At 41.9% G+C, this 20506-nt stretch overlaps 1 protein-coding gene across 3 annotated transcripts in view; it reads left to right on the top strand.

Annotated features, from left to right (window-relative positions):
• The window catches only part of LOC141128111 (ras GTPase-activating protein 4-like), a 248708-nt gene that overhangs the window by 77035 nt on the left and 151167 nt on the right, over positions 1-20506 (top strand). For all 3 annotated transcript variants that reach the window (XM_073615193.1, XM_073615194.1, XM_073615195.1), the window contains exon 2: positions 19809-19865. In XM_073615193.1, the coding sequence (XP_073471294.1) occupies positions 19809-19865 (57 nt within the window). The remainder of the gene's footprint in view (positions 1-19808; positions 19866-20506) is intronic.

Raw genomic sequence — 20506 nt, 5'->3', positions numbered from 1 at the left:
ACCTCATTAGCACACAGCCTGCATCATCTACCCTCAGCTGGTCAACTCCTTCCTGTGAAATGACCTAAAGTCTGTCCAGGAAGTAAGGCAGAAATAATCGAGCAGTGTTTTTAAACAGCTATGAAGACAGTGAGGTAAGCGTGTGTAGAATAAATGGAAAGCTGTTTTATTTTTGCAAATTAAGTACATTAATGCTATATTGGTACACAGGGGAGCTGGAATTTAGAGGAAAAAAAAGGGTGATCTTAGCCTTTAAGCCCGGCCATAGTTTGCTTGATTTTCGTTGCAGGGAAGAAAATTGCTTGATTTCCCCATCAGCACAGTCAGTGTTGATGAGGGAATCCCTCCCATGGAGCCATTGTGTTCTCCTGGTGGAGGGGCGTGGGGAGCAGTCCCAGCCGGGAGAACATAACAGTGATTATTGCTATCAGCTATAGCTGCTGGCAATAATTGCTGGCAATAATTGCATGAAAAATCTGACAGGCTGGTTGTACCCAAGTTGATCGATCGTTCAACTTGGGTACAATCATCCCGCCAATACATGGTTCAAATCTCGTCCGGTTCAGCAGGGATTCAAACAGTCTATGTCTGGTTTAAAGCGGTTGTTAAGCCACTATGTTATGTTTATACCATCCCCATTGTTAGATAAGAACATGTGTCCTAGTGTCTGTGCTTTATAAAAAAAAAGCTGATTTCTACCTAATTTCACAGCACCTCCCCACGCTCACGTGACTCCTCGGCTCTCTCCTCAGACAGCTTCAGCGAGCCGGGCCAAGAACTCCCTCTGACATCAGCCGGGGAGGAGAGAGTCACATGAGCGCTGGGAGGCGCTGTAAAATTAGGTAGAAATCTGCCTTTTTTTTATAAAGCACAGACGCCAGGAAATATTTTATCTAACAATGGGGATGGTATAAGCATAACATTGTTTTGTAGCAGCGGAGAGAGGAGCAGAGCAGCACTAGTGAGAGCTGACAGGCAGGGAGGGGAGGGGGGAGAGCAGGACAGATAAGGACAGAGCAGGGCTGTGGATGACGGAGGCACATAAACTAACCACAGTGTTAGGGCTCAGCTAGGCTGAATCATGATCTCTCTTTTCCTCCAGTAAATCAATTTTTTTTTTTTCAAAATTGTCGCCCTTTTTTTGTTTATAGCGCAAAATATAAAAACCACATAGGTGATCAAATACCACCAAAAGAAAGCTCTATTTGTAAGAAAATAAAGAACAATTTTATTTGGGTACAGAGTCGCAGGTTCGCACAATTGTCAGTTAAAGCGACGCAGTGCTGTATCGCAAAAGATGACCTGGTCAGGAAGTGGGTAAAACCTTCTGGGGGTGAAGTGGTTAAAGGAACAGGATACACTAAAAGACAACTTTGTTTGAATGATTGGTTTCTATGAATTACTGCACCTACAGTATCTCAGAAAAGTGAGTACACCCCTCACATTTTTGTAAATATTTTATTATATCTTTTCATGTGACAACACTGAAGAAATTACACTTTGCTGCAATGTAAAGTAGTGAGTGTACAGCTTGTATAACAGTGTAAATTTGCTGCCCCCTCGAAATAACTCAACACACAGCCATTAATGTCTAAACCGCTGGCAACAAAAGTGTGTTTACTCCTAAGGGACAATGTCCAAATTGGGCCCAATTAGCCATTTTCCCTCCCCGGTGTCACATGACTCATTAGTATTACAAGGTCTCAGGTGTGAATGGGGAGCAGGTGTGTTAAATTTGGTGTTATCGCTCTCACTCTCTCATACACTTCTCTGTCATACTCTTCATACTCCTTTCCTGCACATACTGCCTGGTAAGACACTTCTTTGACTTTGTATGTTATATTCCTAACCTTTCCTGTTCTGGAACAGGCATACTTTTGCTAGTAATAATATCATTTGGAAGGACTGCCTTAGCGTTTTACTGATCCCTAACATACTCCATTGAATAGCCTGAATGTTGAAGGTGACATGGGAAGCTACAGAGCTGCTGATTTTGAATAGAAGTGTCACCTTCTAGCTACAGTGCCTTAAAAAAGTATTCATACACCTTCAAATTTTCCACATTTTGTCATGTTACACCCAAAAAACGAAAATGTATTTTATTGGGATTTTATATGATAGACCAACACAAAGTGGCACATAATTGTGAAGTTCAAGGAAAATGATAAATGATTTTGCAAATTTTTTTACAAATAAATAGAGTCAATAGTTTGTAGAACCACCTTTCTCTGCAATTACAGCTGCAAGTCTTTTTGGGGATGTTTCTACCAGCTTTGCACATCTAGAGAGTGATATTTTTGCCCATTCTTCTTTGCAAAATAGCTCAAGCTCTGTCAGATTGGATGGAGAGTGTCTGTGAACAGCAATTTTCAAGTCTTGTCACAGATTCTCAATTGGATTTAGGTCTGGACTTTGCTTGGCCTATTCTAACACATGAATATGCTTTAAAATAAACCATTCCATTGTAGCTCTGGCTGTATGTTTAGGGTTGTTATCCTGCTGGAAGGTGAACATCCGCCCCAGTCTCAAGTTTTTTGCAGACTCTATTAGGTTTTCTTCTAAGATTGCCCTGTATTTGGCTCCATCCATCTTCCCATTAACTCTGATCAGCTTCCCTGTCCCTGCTGAAGAGAAGCATCCCCACAACATGATACTGCCACCACCATGTTTCACCGTTGGGAGGGTGTGTTCAGGGTGATGTGCAGTGTTAGTTTTCCGCTCCACATATAGCGTTTTGCTCTTAGGTCAGAAAGTAAAAATTTTGGACTCATCTGACCAGAGCACCTTCTTCCACATGTTTGCTGTGTCCCCCACATGGCTTCTTGCAAACTGCAAACGGGACTTCTTATGACTTTCTTTCAACAATGGCTTTCTTCTTGCCAGTGGCCGCCGGTGGGGGGGGCGGCAAATGTTATTATCCCTCCCCCCGGGCAGTCGATTGTCGGTCGGGTGGGTGAGTCTGGTGCACTTACCCCATCTATGGTGGGCAGCGCTTCCCCCGGGCTTCATCGGTGGCGGCTTTGCCTTCCCCTGCTCTCCACAGGCATCACGTCGGCTTCCGTTTCCTCCCTCCTCCTCGACGGCCAATTGGGACTCTTCTCTTTTCGACCAATCGGAAAATGGGTCTCAGACCTGCTTCTGAATGGCCGGATTGAGGATCAGGGTTTCAATAGCGAATATTAGTTCACTGTTGTAACACCTGGTTGGGCTCCTGGCGCAATGCTCTGCACCACAAGCCCACCCTATTTTGAAGTTTATTAGAGCCTATGGCTCTAATCAGGTGCTTAAAAAAAACCACCCCGCCGCTGTAATTCACACACCTGGCTAGAGCATGGGGGTGGCGGCCGTGGATAGAGGATCAGCGCTTCGGCACCCCAAATTGACGGGCCACCACTACTTCTTGCCACTCTTCCATAAAGGCCAGATTTGTGGAGTGCACGACTAATAGTTGTCCTGTGGACAGATTCTCCCACCTGAACTGTGGATCTCTGCAGCTCCTCCAGCGTTACCATGGGCCTCTTGGCTGCTTCTCTGATTAATGTTCTCTTTGCCCGGCCTGTCAGTTTAGGTGGATGGCCATGTCTTGGTAGGTTTGCAGTTGTGCCATACTCTTTCCATTTTCGGATGATGGATTGAACAGTGCTCCATGAGATGTTCAAAGCTTGGGAAATTTTTTTATAACCTAATCCTGCTTTAAACTTCTCCACAACGTTATCTCTGACCTGTCTGGTGTGTTCCTTGGTCTTCATATAGCTGTTTGTTCACTAAGGTTCTCTAACAAACCTCTGATGCCTTCACAAAACAGATGTATTTATACACACAGGTGGACTCTATTTACTGATTTGGTGACTTCTGAAGGCAATTGGTTCCACTAGATTTTAGTTAGGGGTATCAGAGTGAAGGGGGCTGAATATAAATGCACGCCACACTTTTCACATATTTATTTGTAAAAAATTTTGAAAACCATTTATCATTTTCCTTCCACTTCACAATTATGTGCCACTTTGTGTTGTGTTCACATCCCAATAAAACACATTTACGTGTTTGGTTGTAACATGACAAAATGTGGAAAATTTTAAAGGGGAGGTATACTTTTTCAAGGCACTGTATATAGTATATGAATCCTAATAGTGGTTAAGCAGACTTACTAATGTTATGATCATTTAAACAATTCATGTCCCTAGAAAATATAAAGCCGAATAGTAGAGGGTTCTATTTTTTTTTTTTTTTTTGTGTTATATATATTCTTATCACACGTCACTTTCTATTTTAATTATTTGATTTGTATTCTTTTCCCCTAAGCTAAAATAAATAATGTAACAGAATAAAGTAGTCATACAATGTCTTAAAAAATCTGATCTATTTTCAGGACAAAAGCTTTGGCTGCACACGACCTCGGGGAGACACTCAAATATTTATTTGCCCTATTGCGCCTCCTGCTATTAAACATATACACCAGTATTAGCTGCATTGTGAATAATCTAACATTCCACTTTATAAAGCTGAGCACCTGCTGACACTTGCTATTTAGGCATTGACTATATTTGAGTTCGTTATTATTCGATTTTTTTGCATTAACATTATAAATCTATTGTTTTATTGTTGTTACCAGTGTTATCCTGCAATTCTTGCTGCAATATACAACATATGCTTCATGGAGAATAATTTAGAATGTGATTATCCACATGGCCATCTGCTCTTGCTGGTAATGTTGGCTTGATATCTGAATCAGAATGAAACTTGGCAGAAGCTGTGTAAATCCACATCTATTTGTTTCTAAAATATCACAAAAGAGCCATTGAGTATTTAGAGGAGAGAAATGTCATGCTTTTACTGGCATTAACTCGTGAAATGAGGAAACTTTCAACTGGCACATCTAGTCATAATATATAGCAGATGGGTTCACTAAAATCGAATTCTGGGCACATTTTGTACAGTTTTGGGATGTGTTAAAATCTCAATCAGAATTTTTATTGTTATCTGTAGGTAAAATTCCTGTGCCTTTCTATTACATTGGTGTCATCAGAACCAGACTTAAAGTAGTTTTAAAGTCTAAGTGCTTTTTTTATTTATTTTTTAATTTTTTTACCCTAATGCATTCTATTCATTAAGGTAAAAAAAACATAAACTGCCTGCTTCTCCCCCTCTCTAAATAATCACATGGCTCCTTTCACCAATCCATCGCTGTTCTGTCTACAGCACGGCACTCCTCTCTTCCTCTACTCACAGGAGACTGTGTGAGCAGTGTGAGCCATAGGCTCCTGCTGCTGTCAGTCAAATCCTATGAGGGGGGAGTGGGGGGTGTGGCCATGTCACGCTCAGTATTGCCAACCATCAGTATTTTTTTCTGCTGCCAGTAAGAGGAAAAGGTTGACAGTTAAAAAATATGGCTATGATGCTACAGTGTGTTCGGGCGACGCCAGCGGGGGGTGGGTCTTGCAGATGCGATGCCTGAACGTGTCATGTGATGTCATGGTGCCAGGGTGTCGAGCGGAGTGGTCGGAGCTTCGTGTGTAGGTCAGGAGCAAGGCAAGCCGGGAGCGGGACCGTCAGTGCTGTTTGGATTGAAGGAACCAGCTGGCGTGGAGAGAGACTGTCACTGTGACTCAGGAGGGGACGTGTCGTGTCAGTGAGGTGTCATCATCATCTGTACTGCTGCACACTGCTGTCAGTGTCACTGTGAGGGTCAATTTCATGTGTGTGTGCCTGACCATTCTAATTTCTTTCCTCCAGAGTCCTGTCCCTGAGCTACAGCCTTAGTATATTGAAAAAAAAAAAATATATAGATATATGTTTTTTACCTTAATGTCTACCTAAAATCACATTGCTAATTGCATAATGTACTTGTTTGTAGCCTAAATACAGAAATGTGCACTTGAAACTGCCATTTTGGAACTTTTGGAAATGTCAGTAAAAACTTGACTGTGCCCATACATTTTGGGTGTCCTAACAGTAAATTTCAATCTGGTAGGTTGGCAATACTGGTCGCACTGTGTGTTTCTATACCCCAATTCCAAAAACGGTGGGAGGCTGTGTAAAATCTGCATAAAAACAGAATGCAATGACTTGCAAATTTTATATACCCATATTTTATTCACAGTAGAAAACATATCCAATGTTTAAACAGAAAATGTATCATTTAAAAAAAAAGAATAAAGTAATTTTTAAATTGATGTCAGCAGCATGGCTCAAAAAAGTTGGGACAGGGCAACAAAAAGCTTTGCAAAGTAAGTGGTACTAACAAGGAAGAGCTTGAAGAACATTTTGCAATTAATTAGGCTAATTGGCAACAGGTCAGTAACATGATTGGGAACAAAAAGAGCATCTTAGAGAGTCAGAGTTTCTCAGAAGTAACAATGGGCAGAGGTTCACCAATCTGTGAAAAGCTTTGTCTAAAAATTGCTGAACAATTTCAGAATAATGTTCCTCAATGTAAAATTGCATAAATTAAGACTTTAAATACATCATAATTTACAGTACATAATATCACCAAAGATTCTGAGAATCTGGAGAAACCTCTGTGCGCAAGGGACAAGGCTGAGTTGCAAGGCTGAAACGCAATCTTGAATGCCTGTGATCTTTGGGCCCTCAGGTGGCACTGCATTAAAAACAGGCAAGATTTTGTAATGGACATCACTGCATGGGCTCAGGAATGCTTAAAAAAATCACTGTCTGTCAACACAGTTCACCGTGCCATCCAAGAATGCAAGTTGAAGTTCAATCATGCAAAGAAGAAGCCATATCAAAACATGATCCAGAAATGCAGGTATCTTCTCTGGACCAAAGCTCATTTAAAATGGTTGGTGCAAATTGGAAAACCGTTCTGTGGTCAGACAAATCAAAATTTGGCATTCTTTTTGGTAACCATAGGCACTGTGACCTCTGGACTAAAGAGGAGAGGGACCATCTAGCTTGCTTTGAGTGCTCAGTTAAAAAGCCTGCATGTCTGCTGGTATGGGGGGTGCATTAGTGCCTATGGAATGGGCAGCTTGCACATCTGGAAAGGCACCATCAATGCTGAGAGATATATTCAGGTTTTAGAGCAGCATATGCTCTCATCCAAACTACATCTTTTTCAGGGAAGGCCTTGCATATTTCAGCATAACAATGCTGCATCTATGACAACAGCATGGCTTCGTAGTAGAATAGTCCGGGTGCTTAACTGGCCTGCCTGCAGTCCAGACCTTTCACCAACTGAAGACCCAAGACTGTTGAATAGTTAGAATCTAAAATCGGGCAAGAATGGGACAACATTTTTCTCACAAAACAACTGCTCTTCTCAGTTCCCAGATGTTTACAGACTATTATTAACCACTTCAATACAGGGCACTTATACACCTTCCTGCCCAGACCAATTGTCAGCTTTCAGCGCTGTCGCAGTTTGAATGACAATTGCGCGGTCATGCTACACTGTACCCAAACTAAATTTTTATAATTTTGTTCCCACAAATAGAGCTTTCTTTTGGTGGTATTTGATCACCTCTGCGGTTTTTATTTTTTGCTAAACAAATAAAAAAAGACCGAAAATTTTGAAAAAAATAAAAGTTTTGCTTTTGTTTCTGTTAAAAAATGTGTAAATAAGTAAGTTTTCCTTTCACTGATGGGCACTGATAAGGCGGCACTGACAGGCACTGATATGGCGGCACCAATGAGGTGGCACCAATGAGCTGGCACTGACGGGCACTTACATGAGGCACTGATGGGCACTGGTAGGCGGCACTGATGGGTGGCACTGATATGCAGCACTGATGGGCATTGATAGGCGGCACTGATAGGCATTAATGGGTGGCACTGGTTAGCACTGATGGGCACTGATAGGCAACACTGGTCACTGAAAGGCAGCACAGCTGGGCACTGATAGGGTGGCACTGATAGGTGGAACTGATGGGCACTGATAGGCGGCACTGATGGGCACTGATATGTGGCACTGATATGAGGCACTGATAGGCATCCCTGGTGGCACTGGCAGTGGTAGGCATTGGAGTGGGCACTGATTGGCAGCTACCTGGGCACAGATTGGCAGCTGCCTTGGCACATATTGGTATTTCCCTGGGGGTCTAGGGGGCATACCTGGTGGTGGCCATCCTGGTGGTCCTGGGCGGCTTCCCTGGTGGTCCTGGGCAGGATCCTAGGGGGGGCTGTGCTGATAAACAATAAGTACAGACCCCCCCTGTCAGGAGAGCAGCCGATCGGCTGTCCTCTACTCACGTCTGTCAGACGCGAGTGAGAAAAGGCCGATCACCGGCTCTTCCTATTTACATTGTGATTGGACACGGCTGATCACGTGGTAAAGAGTCTCCGTCAGAGACTCTTTACCTAGATCGGTGTTGCAGGGTGTCAGACTGACACACCACAACAACGATCGCCGCGATGCGCGCCCCCAGGGGCGCGCAGCGGCTCATTATCCTGATCATGTCATATGATGTCCGGTCAGGATAATGAAACCACTTTGCCGCCATCATTTTGCTATATGACGGGCAGCAAGTGGTTAAAAGAAGAGTGGATGCAAAACCGTGGTAAACAGTGCCCTGTCCCACATGTTGCTGCCACCAATTTCCAAATTACCTTATTTTTTTCTTAAAATGGTACATTTTCTCAGTTTAAACAGTTGATCTGTTTTCTATTTTTTTATTTTGTGAATAAAATATGGGTTTATGAGATTTGCAAATCATTGCATTCTGTTTTTATGTAGATTTTACCCAACTTTTTTGGAATTGGGGTTGTATGAATGCACACAGGCCAGCACTGGGGCGAGCCTAGACAGGTGCCCTCTCAGCAGCCAGCAGCTCAGGCATGCAGGCAGGAGGGTGTGCTAAGCTGAGAAAACCCTCTTCCCCTCCTGAAGACTTCTGGGATTTATGACATCATTGGCCTAGGCCTGGAAACCAGGAAGTAACTGAAGAAATGTAGAAAAAACATTTAAAACAAGTAAATATGATATACTTTCCAATCTATGTACTAATGGTAGCAGAATGAGGATTAAAAATATTCAACAATGATGGAGAGAGTGCAGTTCCGTTTTAAGGGAAAGTCTCCAATGGGGCACATAAACCATCAAAATTACTTTTTATTTGAGCGGTAAAAGGCTAGAAGCTCCATTAGCTTTTTAATACTGTGTCTTATTAAGTGTACCTGCTGGACATTTACCCCTACTTCCCATTCTGGTGGCAAAAAAGCCAGAAGAAATCTCAGTAGGGCCCAGAAAGCAAAAAAAAAACTAGCCAGAAGTTCTCTGCTTTCTCCATTCTATCCAAAGCAAAAGGACATTTGTAGCTAGATTTGTCCTTTAAGCTTCAGTTGATCAATCTAGCGAAGTAAGACCATTCAGTGAATTTCTTAGGCTGAAATCAGAAATGACTTTCAAGTTGTATATAATTTCTCATTGACTGACTAAGCAAAGCTTTCAGTAAACCTCTGGAAGGGTGGTTTTATTCATTTTGTTCTGTGCAATCTCCCAGTTTCTAGAACAGTGTGGGTGGATAAGGCGCAAACATAATTAAAATGGTACTGGCTTGTGTATAGCTAGGAAGAGTTTGTATATGTTTTTAGATGACTAACAAGCATATTTATAAATTGGCAGAATTTCAACTCTTTTATTGCAGCCATTCAACAAATACAGTGTCTTGCAAAAGTATTCACCCCCCTTGGCTTTTTTCGTGTTTTGTTGCCTTACAACCTGGAATTAACATGGATTGGTTGAGGATTTGCATCATTTAATTTACAGAACATGCCCACAACTTTGAAGATTTTTTTTTTATTGTGAAGCAAACAACAAATAGGACAAAATAACAGAAAACGTCAATGTGCATAACTATTCACCCCCCTAAAATCAATACTTTGTAGAGCCACCTTTTGCGGCTATCACAGCTCCAAGTCGCTTCGGATTAGTCTCTATGAGCTTGCCACATCTTACCACTGGGATTTTTGCCCATTCCTCCTTGCAAAACTGCTCCAGCTCCTTTAAGTTGGATGGTTTGCGCTTGTGAACAGCAATCTTTAAGTCTGACCACAGATTTTCTATTGGATTGAGGTCTGGGCTTTGAATAGGCCATTCCAACACATTTACATGTTTCCCCTTAAACCACTCAAGTGTTGCTGTAGCAGTGTGTTTAGGGTCATTGTCCTGCTGGAAGGTGAACCTCCGTCCTAGCCTCAAATCACACGCAGAGTGGTACAGGTTTTGCTCAAGAATATCCCTGTTGTTAGCACCATCCATCTTTCCCTCAAATCTGACCAGTTTCCCAGTCCCAACTGCTGAAAAACATCCCCAAAGCATGATGCTGCCACCACCATGTTTCACTGTGGGGATGGTGTTCTTTGGTTGATGTGATGTGTTGGGTTTGCACCAGACATAGCTTTTTCTTTGATGGCCAAAAAGTTAAATTTTTGTTTCATCAGATCAGATCACCTTCCTCCATACATTTTGGGAGTCTCCCACGTGCCTTTTCGCAAACTCAAAACGTGCCATTTTGTTTTTTGCTGAAAGTAATGGTTTTCTTCTGGCCACTCTGCCATAAAGCCCAACTCTATGGAGCGTACAGCTTATTGTCGTCCTATGTACAGACACTACAGTCTCTGCTGTGGAACTCTGCAGCTCCTTCGGGGTTACCTTAGGTCTCTGTGCTGCCTCTCTGATTAATGCCTTCCTTGGCCGGTCCGTGAGTTTTGGTGTGCGGCCGTCTCTTGGCAGGTTTGCTGTTGTGCCATGTTCTTTCCATTTGGTTATTATAGATTTCATGGTGCTCCTAGGGATCATCAAAGATTTGGATATTTTTTTATAACCTAACCCTGACTTGTACTTCTCAACAACATTGTCCCTTATTTGTTTGGAGAGTTCCTTGGTTTTCATGTCAGCGTTTGGTTAGTGGTGCCTCTTGCTTAGGTGTTGCACCCCCTGGGGCCTTTCAAAAAGGTGTGTATATGTAATGATAGATGATGTGACACTTAGATTGCACACAGGTGGATATCATTTCACTAATTATGTGATTTCTGAAGGTAATTGGTTGCACCAGAGCTTTTTATGGGCTTCATAACCAAGGGGGTAAATACATATGCCAATTATCAGTTTTATATTTCTGAAAAATAGTTTTATATATATATTTTTCTAATTTTACTGCACCAACTTAGACTATTGTGTTCTGATCCATCACATATAATTTAGATTAAAAAAAGATTGAACTAAAGGCTGTAATGTAACAAAATAGGTAAAAAGCCAAAGGGGGGAGTGAATACTTTTGCAAGGCACTGTATACTGTATGGATTACCCAAATCTGGAAAATCTAGTTCTTGAACACTTAAAATGCAGGGAATGAAACATCAGCCACTGCTTTCAATTGACAAATCATTGAAATTAGCATTGGTCTTGCTCCTCCCAATCTACTCCGTCTACTCACATTACTAATTATTAATCTATAATTTTGCGCATTTATCATCCATAAACAGCACCGCTGAAGCTAGTATTAGCTGCGCTGTTTGTGGATGATACATGCGCAATACTATGGATGTAATGTGAGCAGATTTTTAGCTTTTACACCAATAGACCTGACGGTGATACACTATTGGAGGTTGTCATCGGTTTACTTTGTGGGGTAATATTATTGGTGCAGTCTCCTGTCGGTATGCTTCGTGGTTCCAGGGTTGAAGGATTCATTGCTTTAAAGTAGAGGTCGATCGATATATCGGCCGGCCGATATATCGGGCGATATTTGGTGTTTTTTACTTAATCGGCATCGCCCGATTGTGCTGATAAAAAAGGCCGATATAATTTCAGCGGACTTGCAAATGACTTCTGTAATAGAAGTCAATACAAGTTGCCTGAAATCTTCTGTGAAGCGACTTCTCTCCTTCTCTGGGCAGCCTGCCAAATCCGATAAAAAGAACCTGAAGAGATACAATGTTTACACTTATGAATGAGCTGAACTGTGTGTGTAGAAGTTCTCAGTTTAACCATTTAAAGACTTATGCCGCGGGATTTTGTTGGACAACTCGATCGTGTGTGGGCTCCAGCGGACTTTGTTTGCTCAAAAGTTGGACGGACTTACATTTGAAACATGTTTTAAATTAATCCGTCGAACTCGAGTCCGGTCAAAAAGTCCGCTCGTCTGTATGCTAGTTCGATGGACAAAAAGCCACGCTAGGGCAGCTATTGGCTACTGGCTATGAACTTCCTTGTTTTAGTCCGGTCGTACATCATCACGTATGAATTCTACGGACTTTGGTGGATTGTGTGTAGGCAAGTCCGTTCATTCGGAAAGTTCGTCATAAAGTCCGGCGTAAAGTCCGCTGAGCAAAGTCTGCCGTAAAATCCGCTTGTGTGTATGCGGCATAAATCTTTTCTGACATTTGTTGCTTACAAGTAAAAATCCTGTATTTTCTGCTAGAAAATCACTTAGAACCCCCAAACATTATATATATATATTTTTTAGCAGAGACCCTAGGGAATAAAATAGCGGTTGTTGCAATATTTTATGTCACACGGTATTTGCGCAGCGGTCTTTCAAACCCAATGTTTAAAAAAAAAATACACTAATAAATTTAAAAAAAAACTAAGCAGTAAACTTAGCCCATTTTTTTCGTCCAAAAGTTTTGATTACCTGTTTTTGTGTATTTAATATTTAAGATATAGTTTTTTTTTATTTTTTTTATCTAAATTCTACATACAAGTGAACTGATTGGAGGTTTGTTTTGTTTAATAAATGTTTAAATGTAAAAAAATTTCTGTATCACTTAAGGTTGCACCCCTCACATTTTTGTAAATATTTTATTATATCTTTTAATGTGACAACACTGAAGAAATTACTTTGCTACAATGTAAAGTAATGAGTGTACAGCTTGTATAACAGTGTAAATTTGCTGTCCCCTCAAAATAACTCAACAAACAGCCATTAATGTCTAAACCGCTAGCAACAAAAGTCAAAATGTTGACAATGTGAAAATGTCCAAATTGGGCCCAAAGTGTCAATATTTTGTGTGGCCACCATTATTTTCCAGCACTGCCTTAACCCTCTTGGGCATAGAGTTCACTAGAGCTTCACAGATTGCCACTGGAGTCCTCTTCTACTCCTCCATGACAACATCACGAAGCTGGTGGATGTTAGAGACCCTGCACTCCTCCACCTTCCATTTGAGGATGCCCCACAGATGCTCAATAGGGTTTAGGTCTAGAGACATGCTTGGCCAGTCCATCACATTTACCCTCAGCGTCTTTGAGGGGATCATGCTCTGCTTCAGTATGTAACAGTACATGTTGGCATTCATGGTTCCCCCAATGAACTGTAGCTCCCCAGTGCTGGCAGTACTCATGCAGCCCCAGACCATGACGCTCCCACCACCATGCTTGACTATAGGCAAGATGCACTTGTCTTTGTACTCCTCATCTGGGTGCTGCTACACACACTTGACACCATCTGAACCAAATAAGTTTATCTTTGTCTCATCAGACCACAGGAGATGATTAAAGTAATCCATGTCCTTAGTCTGGTTGTCTTCAGCAAACTGCGGGCTTTCTTGTGCATCACCTTTAGAAGAGGCTTCCTTCTGGGATGACAGCCATGCAGACCAATTTAATGTAGTGAGTGGTGTATGGTCTGAGCACTGGCAGGCTGACCCCCACCCCTTCAACCTCTGCAGCAATGCTGGCAGCACTCATATGTCTATTTTCCAAAGACAACCTCTGGATATGATGCTGAGCACGTGCATTCATCCTCTTTGGTCGACCTGTTCTGAGTGGAACCTGTCCTGTTAAGCCACTGTATGGCCTTGGATACCGTGCTGCAGCTCAGTTTCAGGGTCTTGGCAAGTTTCTTATAGCTTAGGCCATCTTTATGTAGAGCAACAATTCTTTTTTTCAGATCCTCAGAGAGTTCTTTGCCATGAGGTGCCATGTTGAACTTCCAGTGATCAGTATGAGAGAGTGAGAGCGATAATACCAACTTTAACACACCTGCTCCCTATTCACACCTGAAACCTTGTAACACTAACGAGTCACATGACACCGGGGAGGGAAAATGGCTAATTGGGCTCAATTTGGACATTTTCATTTAAGGTTGTACTCACTTTTGTTGCCAGCGGTTAGACATTAATGGCTGTGTGTTGAGTTATTTTAAGGGGACAGCAAATTTACACTGTTATGCAAGCTGTACGCTCACTACTTTACATTGTAGCAAAGTGTAATTTCTTCAGTGTTGTCACATGCCTACAAATGGCAATTCCTAAGGCCTGACTGAGTCAGTGTTGGGCCTAACCATGTGCTAGCTGTGCCTGGAGTCAAGTGTTGTGCAGGAAAGAGGGAGTGATAGTCTGCAAGCAAATGTTGTGCAGGAGGAGTTTGAAGAAATGTTGTGTACAAGGAGTGTACATAGTTCTGTCCCAAATTGACTGTTCTATAATTCTACTTGGCATGCCATATATTCCCATCCCTATCCAAGTTCAAATCCCTCAATAAAAATACAAAAAACAAGCATATGGACTGTTCATTGTCTCCAAGGTGACTGGGAATTGAATGCCGGCCTGTGCAGTGTGACAGGTTGGCCCCACAACTTTCAGCAGCCCCTACAGGGGTACCACTACAAAAATATTTACAAAAATATGAGGGGTGTACTCACTTTTGTGAGATACTGTATTTCTACATGGCAAATACTGTATTTATTGGCGTATAACACTATAGCACTTTTTCACCCTGAAAATCGGGTGCAAATAGTGTGTGCATATTATACACCGATACTGCAATTTGGGCTGCCTAGGAGGGAACGGGGAGAGGGGCGGGGGCGGGATGAGTGCCGTCAGATTACATACAGCGAGAATCTCCTGTTTACTCAGCGGTCTCTGTAATAGGAAGTTCCGTCTCCTGGGCTGGCATTGGACCAGTGTTCTGTCTATCATAGAAGCTGATCCAAGAGGTGGGACTTTTATTAAAGAGGCCGCCGAATAAACAGGAGATTCTTGCTGATGTAATCTAACGGCGCTTGTCCTGCCCTCCTCCCTGTTCCCTCCAAGGCAGCAGTAATCTGAGGTGAGGTTGCAGATGGGCACTGATCAGGCTGCATTCATGGCAATGGTGAGGCTACAGATGGGCATTGATCAAGCTGCAGTGATGGGCAATTGTGTGGCTGCAGATGGGCATTGATCAAGCTGCAATGATGGGCAATTGTGAGGCTGTAGATGGGCATTGGTCAGGCTGCATTGATGCGCAATTGTGAGGCTGCAGGTGGGCATTGATCAAGCTGCATTGATGGACAATTGTGAGGCTGCAGATGGCATTGATCAGGCTGCATATGGGCAATGGTGAGGCTGCATTGATGGGCACTGACCCTTATTTTGCTTCAAAGTTCTTTATTTAAAATTTAAGTTTTTTTCCTGAAACTACCCTCCTAAAATGAAGGCTCGTTTTATCAGCCTGTGCGTGTTCTATGCCGATAAATACGGTAATTTACTAGTAGATGTAGTAGAGTAATAGAAAACCAACAGACCCAACAGTCACGACATGCATGCCTCTGATTCTGTGTAATTGAATCAATAATTGAAAGGGGGTGTGCTCAAAATAGTAGCAGTGTGGAGTTCAATTAGTGAGGTTCAATTAGTCTGTGAAAAAACAGGGGTCAACCAGGTGGCCATTATTTAGGGACGAAGGCAGCAAATGTTGTACATGCTGGTTTTAGTGCATTTACTCTGAAAATCTGAGTAAAATGGGTCGTTCCAGACATTGTTCAGAAGAGCAGGGTACTTTGATTACAAAGTTGATTGGGGAGGGGAAAACATATAAGTAGTGCAGAAACTGATAAAATGATCTCAAACGCTTTAAAATGGCAACCAAAACCAGCCAGAAAGACTCGGAAGCAAACAGAAAACTACCATTCGAATGGATCGAAGAATAGCCAAAATGGCTCAGACTCAGTCAATGATCAGCTCCAGGGTCTAAAGTTACTTGTGAGTGCTGTAACGGGTAATAGATGCCTATGTGAAGCCAAACTATCGGCAAGAAGCCCCTGCAAAGTCCCATTGTTGAAAAAACGACATGTGCTGAAGAGGTTACAATTTGCCAAAGAACATATTTACTGGCCTAAAGAGAAATGGCATAACATTTTGTAGACTGATGAAAGCAATATTGTTCTTTTTGGGTCTAGGGGCTGCAGACAGTTTGTCAGACAACTCCCAAACATTGAATTCAAGCCACCGTACACAGTAAAGACAGTGAAGCATGGTTGTGCAAGAATTATGATATGGGGATGTTTCTCACACTATGGTGTTGGGCCTATTTATGGCATAACCAGGGATCATGGATCAGTTTGAATACATCAGAATACTCAAAGAGGTCAGCCTTACTTGAAGAGGTTGCCTTATGCCGAAGAGGAAATGCCCTTGAAATGGGTGTTTCAACAAGACAACGACCCCAAACACACCAGTAAGCGAGCAGCATCTTGGTTCCAGACCAGCAAGATTAACGTTATGGAGTGGCCAGCCCAATCCCCGGACCTTAATCCAATAGAAAACTTGTAGGGTGACATAAAAAATGCTGTTTCTGAGGTAAAACCAAGAAATGCAGTTGAATTGTGGAATGTAGTGCAGTCATCCTGCGCTGGAATACCTGTTCGCAGGTGCCAGAAATTAGTCGACCCCATGCAACACAGATGTGAAGCAGTTCTCAAAAACAGTGGTTATAGAACTAAATATTAGTTCAGTGATTCACAAGAAAGCTAAATCTTCAAGCATTTTTTAAGTTTATACAGTAAATGTTTGAGTTTGTAAAGAAAAATGCAGATAATAACAAATTTGAAACATTTTTCTTCATGTTTTGATTTGGAATAGACTGTGCAGTGTTCCCAATGCATTTGCGTGTATGGAAATAAAAGCTATTAAGGATTTTGAACTTTACTCACTTTTTTAAACACACTGCTATTATTTTTAACACAACTGTATATAGCTAAACATGTTTTCAGTTTTGAATAGGGTAGTGAAGGATTAGAACCTCTGTGACCTTATGGTTGCTGCCTGGGTCTCAGCTGGGTAGTTTCACCCATCTATTTGCCTTAGTGTCCACTGTCATCCAGACATAAAGTGGTGTGAAATGCAAAAAAATTGAGTCTTCACCACAACAAAAGGAGAAGGGAAATTTTTCAATAGGATCACCTGTTCTAGTGACAGCTGTCTACAATGGGAATTGCCTTCAATTTCTAGAAATTTCCTCTCAGCTCCTCTTGTGTCTCTGGGACAGAAAGTAAACGGAAATCACCCCAATGGGACACAGACAGCAAACATTTAACTCACTGTATTTTTACTATTCCCTACTCGATTGAAAACTGAAAAAAAAATTTTGCCTACACATATACAGTACTTTCATATTCCTGGTTCGGCAAATTATCCTTCTGGGTCACCTCTTGTTTCCAACGAGTCATCTATGGGCTGCTTAAGTCGAATCATCCTCTGGAACAAGTAGGGGAATAGCCAGAGAGAGATTGGTACATTCTTATGGGTAATTGATACCAACACATTTGAAATTTAAAATTGTTTTGGTGGTGGTGTGATAGCATAGGCTTCAAGACTGTGGGAAAACAAGTGAGATATTAGAAGTTGCAACTATGTCAGAGCTGGGCTCTTAGCAGCTCTCTTCTCTGTGCTCAGCCTGCTCAGCTGTCGGATAATTGTGATTATCATTTGGTTATCATTATCTGGTTGTCAGTCCCACCTACAGCCAGCCCCTTCTGGCTATTTAAACTGCCTTGTTCGTTCCTTTCCTGCCTTCTCCTGGTCAACATATCTGGAGTTTCTCTGCTGTGCTCCTGTGAAAGACTTTGCCCGGCTGACGTCCTTTGTGGTTCTTGATCCTGTTCTTCTGCCTCCGACTACGCTGATCTCTGGTCTCCTGATTACTGGGTTGTCTGACTACATGCTTTGGCTTCCGATCCCTGGCTTATGTTTTGACTGCGTTTACTGATCTGTACCATTTTTACTATTACATTAAAAGGCATGATTTTTACTGCATTTCTGTCTCAGTGTGATTCATGGTTCCTGACAAACGAGGAGATAAGTTGAGTAATTTGAGCAACTTATTAGTAGCTTGCTAAACGGTTGGCACCTAGCCCCCCTCTAGGTTAAGGCTTATAGAGGGTTTGTCGTGCTAATCTGGTCAAATTGGTTTCCAGATGAGGTGAAAGATTCTATTCTGTAGAATTCAGAGAATATGGGAGAGTATGGGGAGTAAGAGTACACAAAAAGTGTATAATAAATTAAGGTAAGAAGGTCATTTTTATTACAGTGACACGTCCCAGACTAGAAATGGGATACTTTTCCTATTCTGTTAACTGTTTCCGTAGATATTTGAAATTAGGAAGAACATTAGCTTGACAAATGCTGTCATTTGATTAGGTAAGTTTGATGGAGAGGATCCATCATTCATTGTAATTCATAAGATTCTTGGAGATTATGAGCAAGGTCTGGGGGGAGGGAGACACCTAGGGGCTTGAATTCTGCAGCAACTGGACTAATATAAAAAAAAAAACTCAAAGAAGATTTGTCTAACACAGTTGTCTGTCTTTTCCTAAATCTGCTTTCACAGGCATAGCAAATATCATGAAATAGTGTTTAAAGTTTTATTTTTTAGCTGCATTAAGCTCAATATTTGGAGCAATAAAACATGCCTTTGTAATGTGTTTTGTAACAGATTTTTTTTGTATACTATGATAAAGAAAACTGTACTGGAAGAAAATGTTAGTTGCCTGGCTGTGTCGGACCTCAGTACTAAGTCACTGACCAGGTACAGATAAGATACATTTTAGTAGAACTCCTGTTCCACATACTTTATCTAGTTCAGTGACAGTATTGAAGCATTGGGATGGAAGCTGTCCTGAAAGCTTCGAAACCAAGGCTCTCTAAAATACAAAACAAAGGAGGTTACAGAAGCTTGAACTTTACATAGAAGAAGGAGCAATACAGATTATATGCTACCTTTGGCAAAAGAGACTCAGCTTGTCAAATGAATGGATTGAGCTGGCTTACGTGCTATACAAATGCAGCAAATTAAAGGTGTACATCAATGCAACGCTGTATCCTGGGCTAGGCCGACCAGGCCCAGGCCTAGGACAGCACTTTGCAGGGGGGCAGCACAGAAAGAGTCCCCGCCGGCTTGCTCTGTTAGTGTAGCGCCAGTCTTATGGGGTGGACTGGGCTGAGAGGCAAATTAGTCTAGCATCCCCATAAAGTACCTGCACTGCTTGGGGGGGGGGGGGGGGGGCGCCACTTCTAATTTTGACTGTCCTATCATCCTGGACCACAAACCTTTCTTACTGTGCTATGTTTTCTGCTGCACATTGGCATGGTTATATCTTCTTAGTCCTTTCCATAAAATTATCAGAAATTTGTGCTTAAAGTAAAACTATAGGCAACACTTTTTTTTCATTTTGGAAAGAGTAAAGGAGGGTTATAGCCCCTGTCAGTTTATTTTTTACCATCCCTGTCCCTTCCCTGAGATTTCCCTTCACTTCCTGCCCCATAGCCAAACAGGAAGTGAGTGGAAATATATTCAAATTAAGGGAATCCATTGTGCCCCCCCCCCCAAGGCCCTCAGAACTAGTGTCCCCACTCGAAAATTTCAGGGCAGGTCTTAAACAGCAAGGTGTGTGGCCTTGACAGGAGGGGGTGGGTCATATTTAAATTAGGGGGTGCACGAGTTTAGTCAGGCCTAGGGCAGCACAAAACCTGTATACACTACTGCAGCAATGAATGGTCTGTGAATAGATGATTTGCCATTGTAAAATAATATGTTCCTAATTAACGACTGGTTGAATTGTTCTCTTTATTTTTTAATTTTTTTTCAGAACTGGCAGCAGTGATCCATATTGCATTGTGAAGATTGATGATGAGACCATTATCAGGTACAGCCCACTAAAATAAAAGTTGAACTCTAGGCAGTTAAAGTATAACTAAATTCAACGATTTAACAGTTTCAAAAAACAGTTACATGCTGACACATCCAATGTAACGGTCCAATTTGCTTATGCTGACAACTAAACTGTCAAGCCATCAAATGGCTGGTGCCATAACTGATCACACATGCAGCACCATGGCAGTTGAAGATCAAACAGAGGCTAAGATGGCTGCCTTCTTGGCTGAAACTAATGCTGCCAGCTGCCATAATTAGATGGGCACTCTGTGAAATTCTGTACAGCCTATCTGGCTTAAAAAGCTTTCCCCACCCCCCAGTCGGAGTGCTTGTGTACAGGCGATTATAGCAGGCAGGTCTCTTAAGATATGAAGAAGGATTTAGGTACCTGTTCCCTGCTCCTGCTGTATATAAGATATGTGTACTTTTGAATGAAACCATAACTGGCTCCAATATCGACATTTTATATTTGCCTGGAGTTCAGCTTTACCTTTCTACATTTACAGCTAAGCTTGCAGGAATCCATCTAATGAACCTTTATTTGACATTTACCAAAAGTAAAAGACAGTGTTAATGGCTGCCATCCAAGTCAAATATTTGGCTTTACCTATCAAAGTTTGTAGTTCATACAAC

The sequence above is a fragment of the Aquarana catesbeiana genome, linkage group LG02 (assembly GCF_042186555.1).
Source record: "Aquarana catesbeiana isolate 2022-GZ linkage group LG02, ASM4218655v1, whole genome shotgun sequence".
NCBI classification, from domain to species: Eukaryota; Metazoa; Chordata; class Amphibia; order Anura; family Ranidae; genus Aquarana; species Aquarana catesbeiana.
The sequence above is the reverse complement of the archived record's forward strand: the minus strand, read 5'-3'. Positions and strand labels throughout refer to the sequence as shown.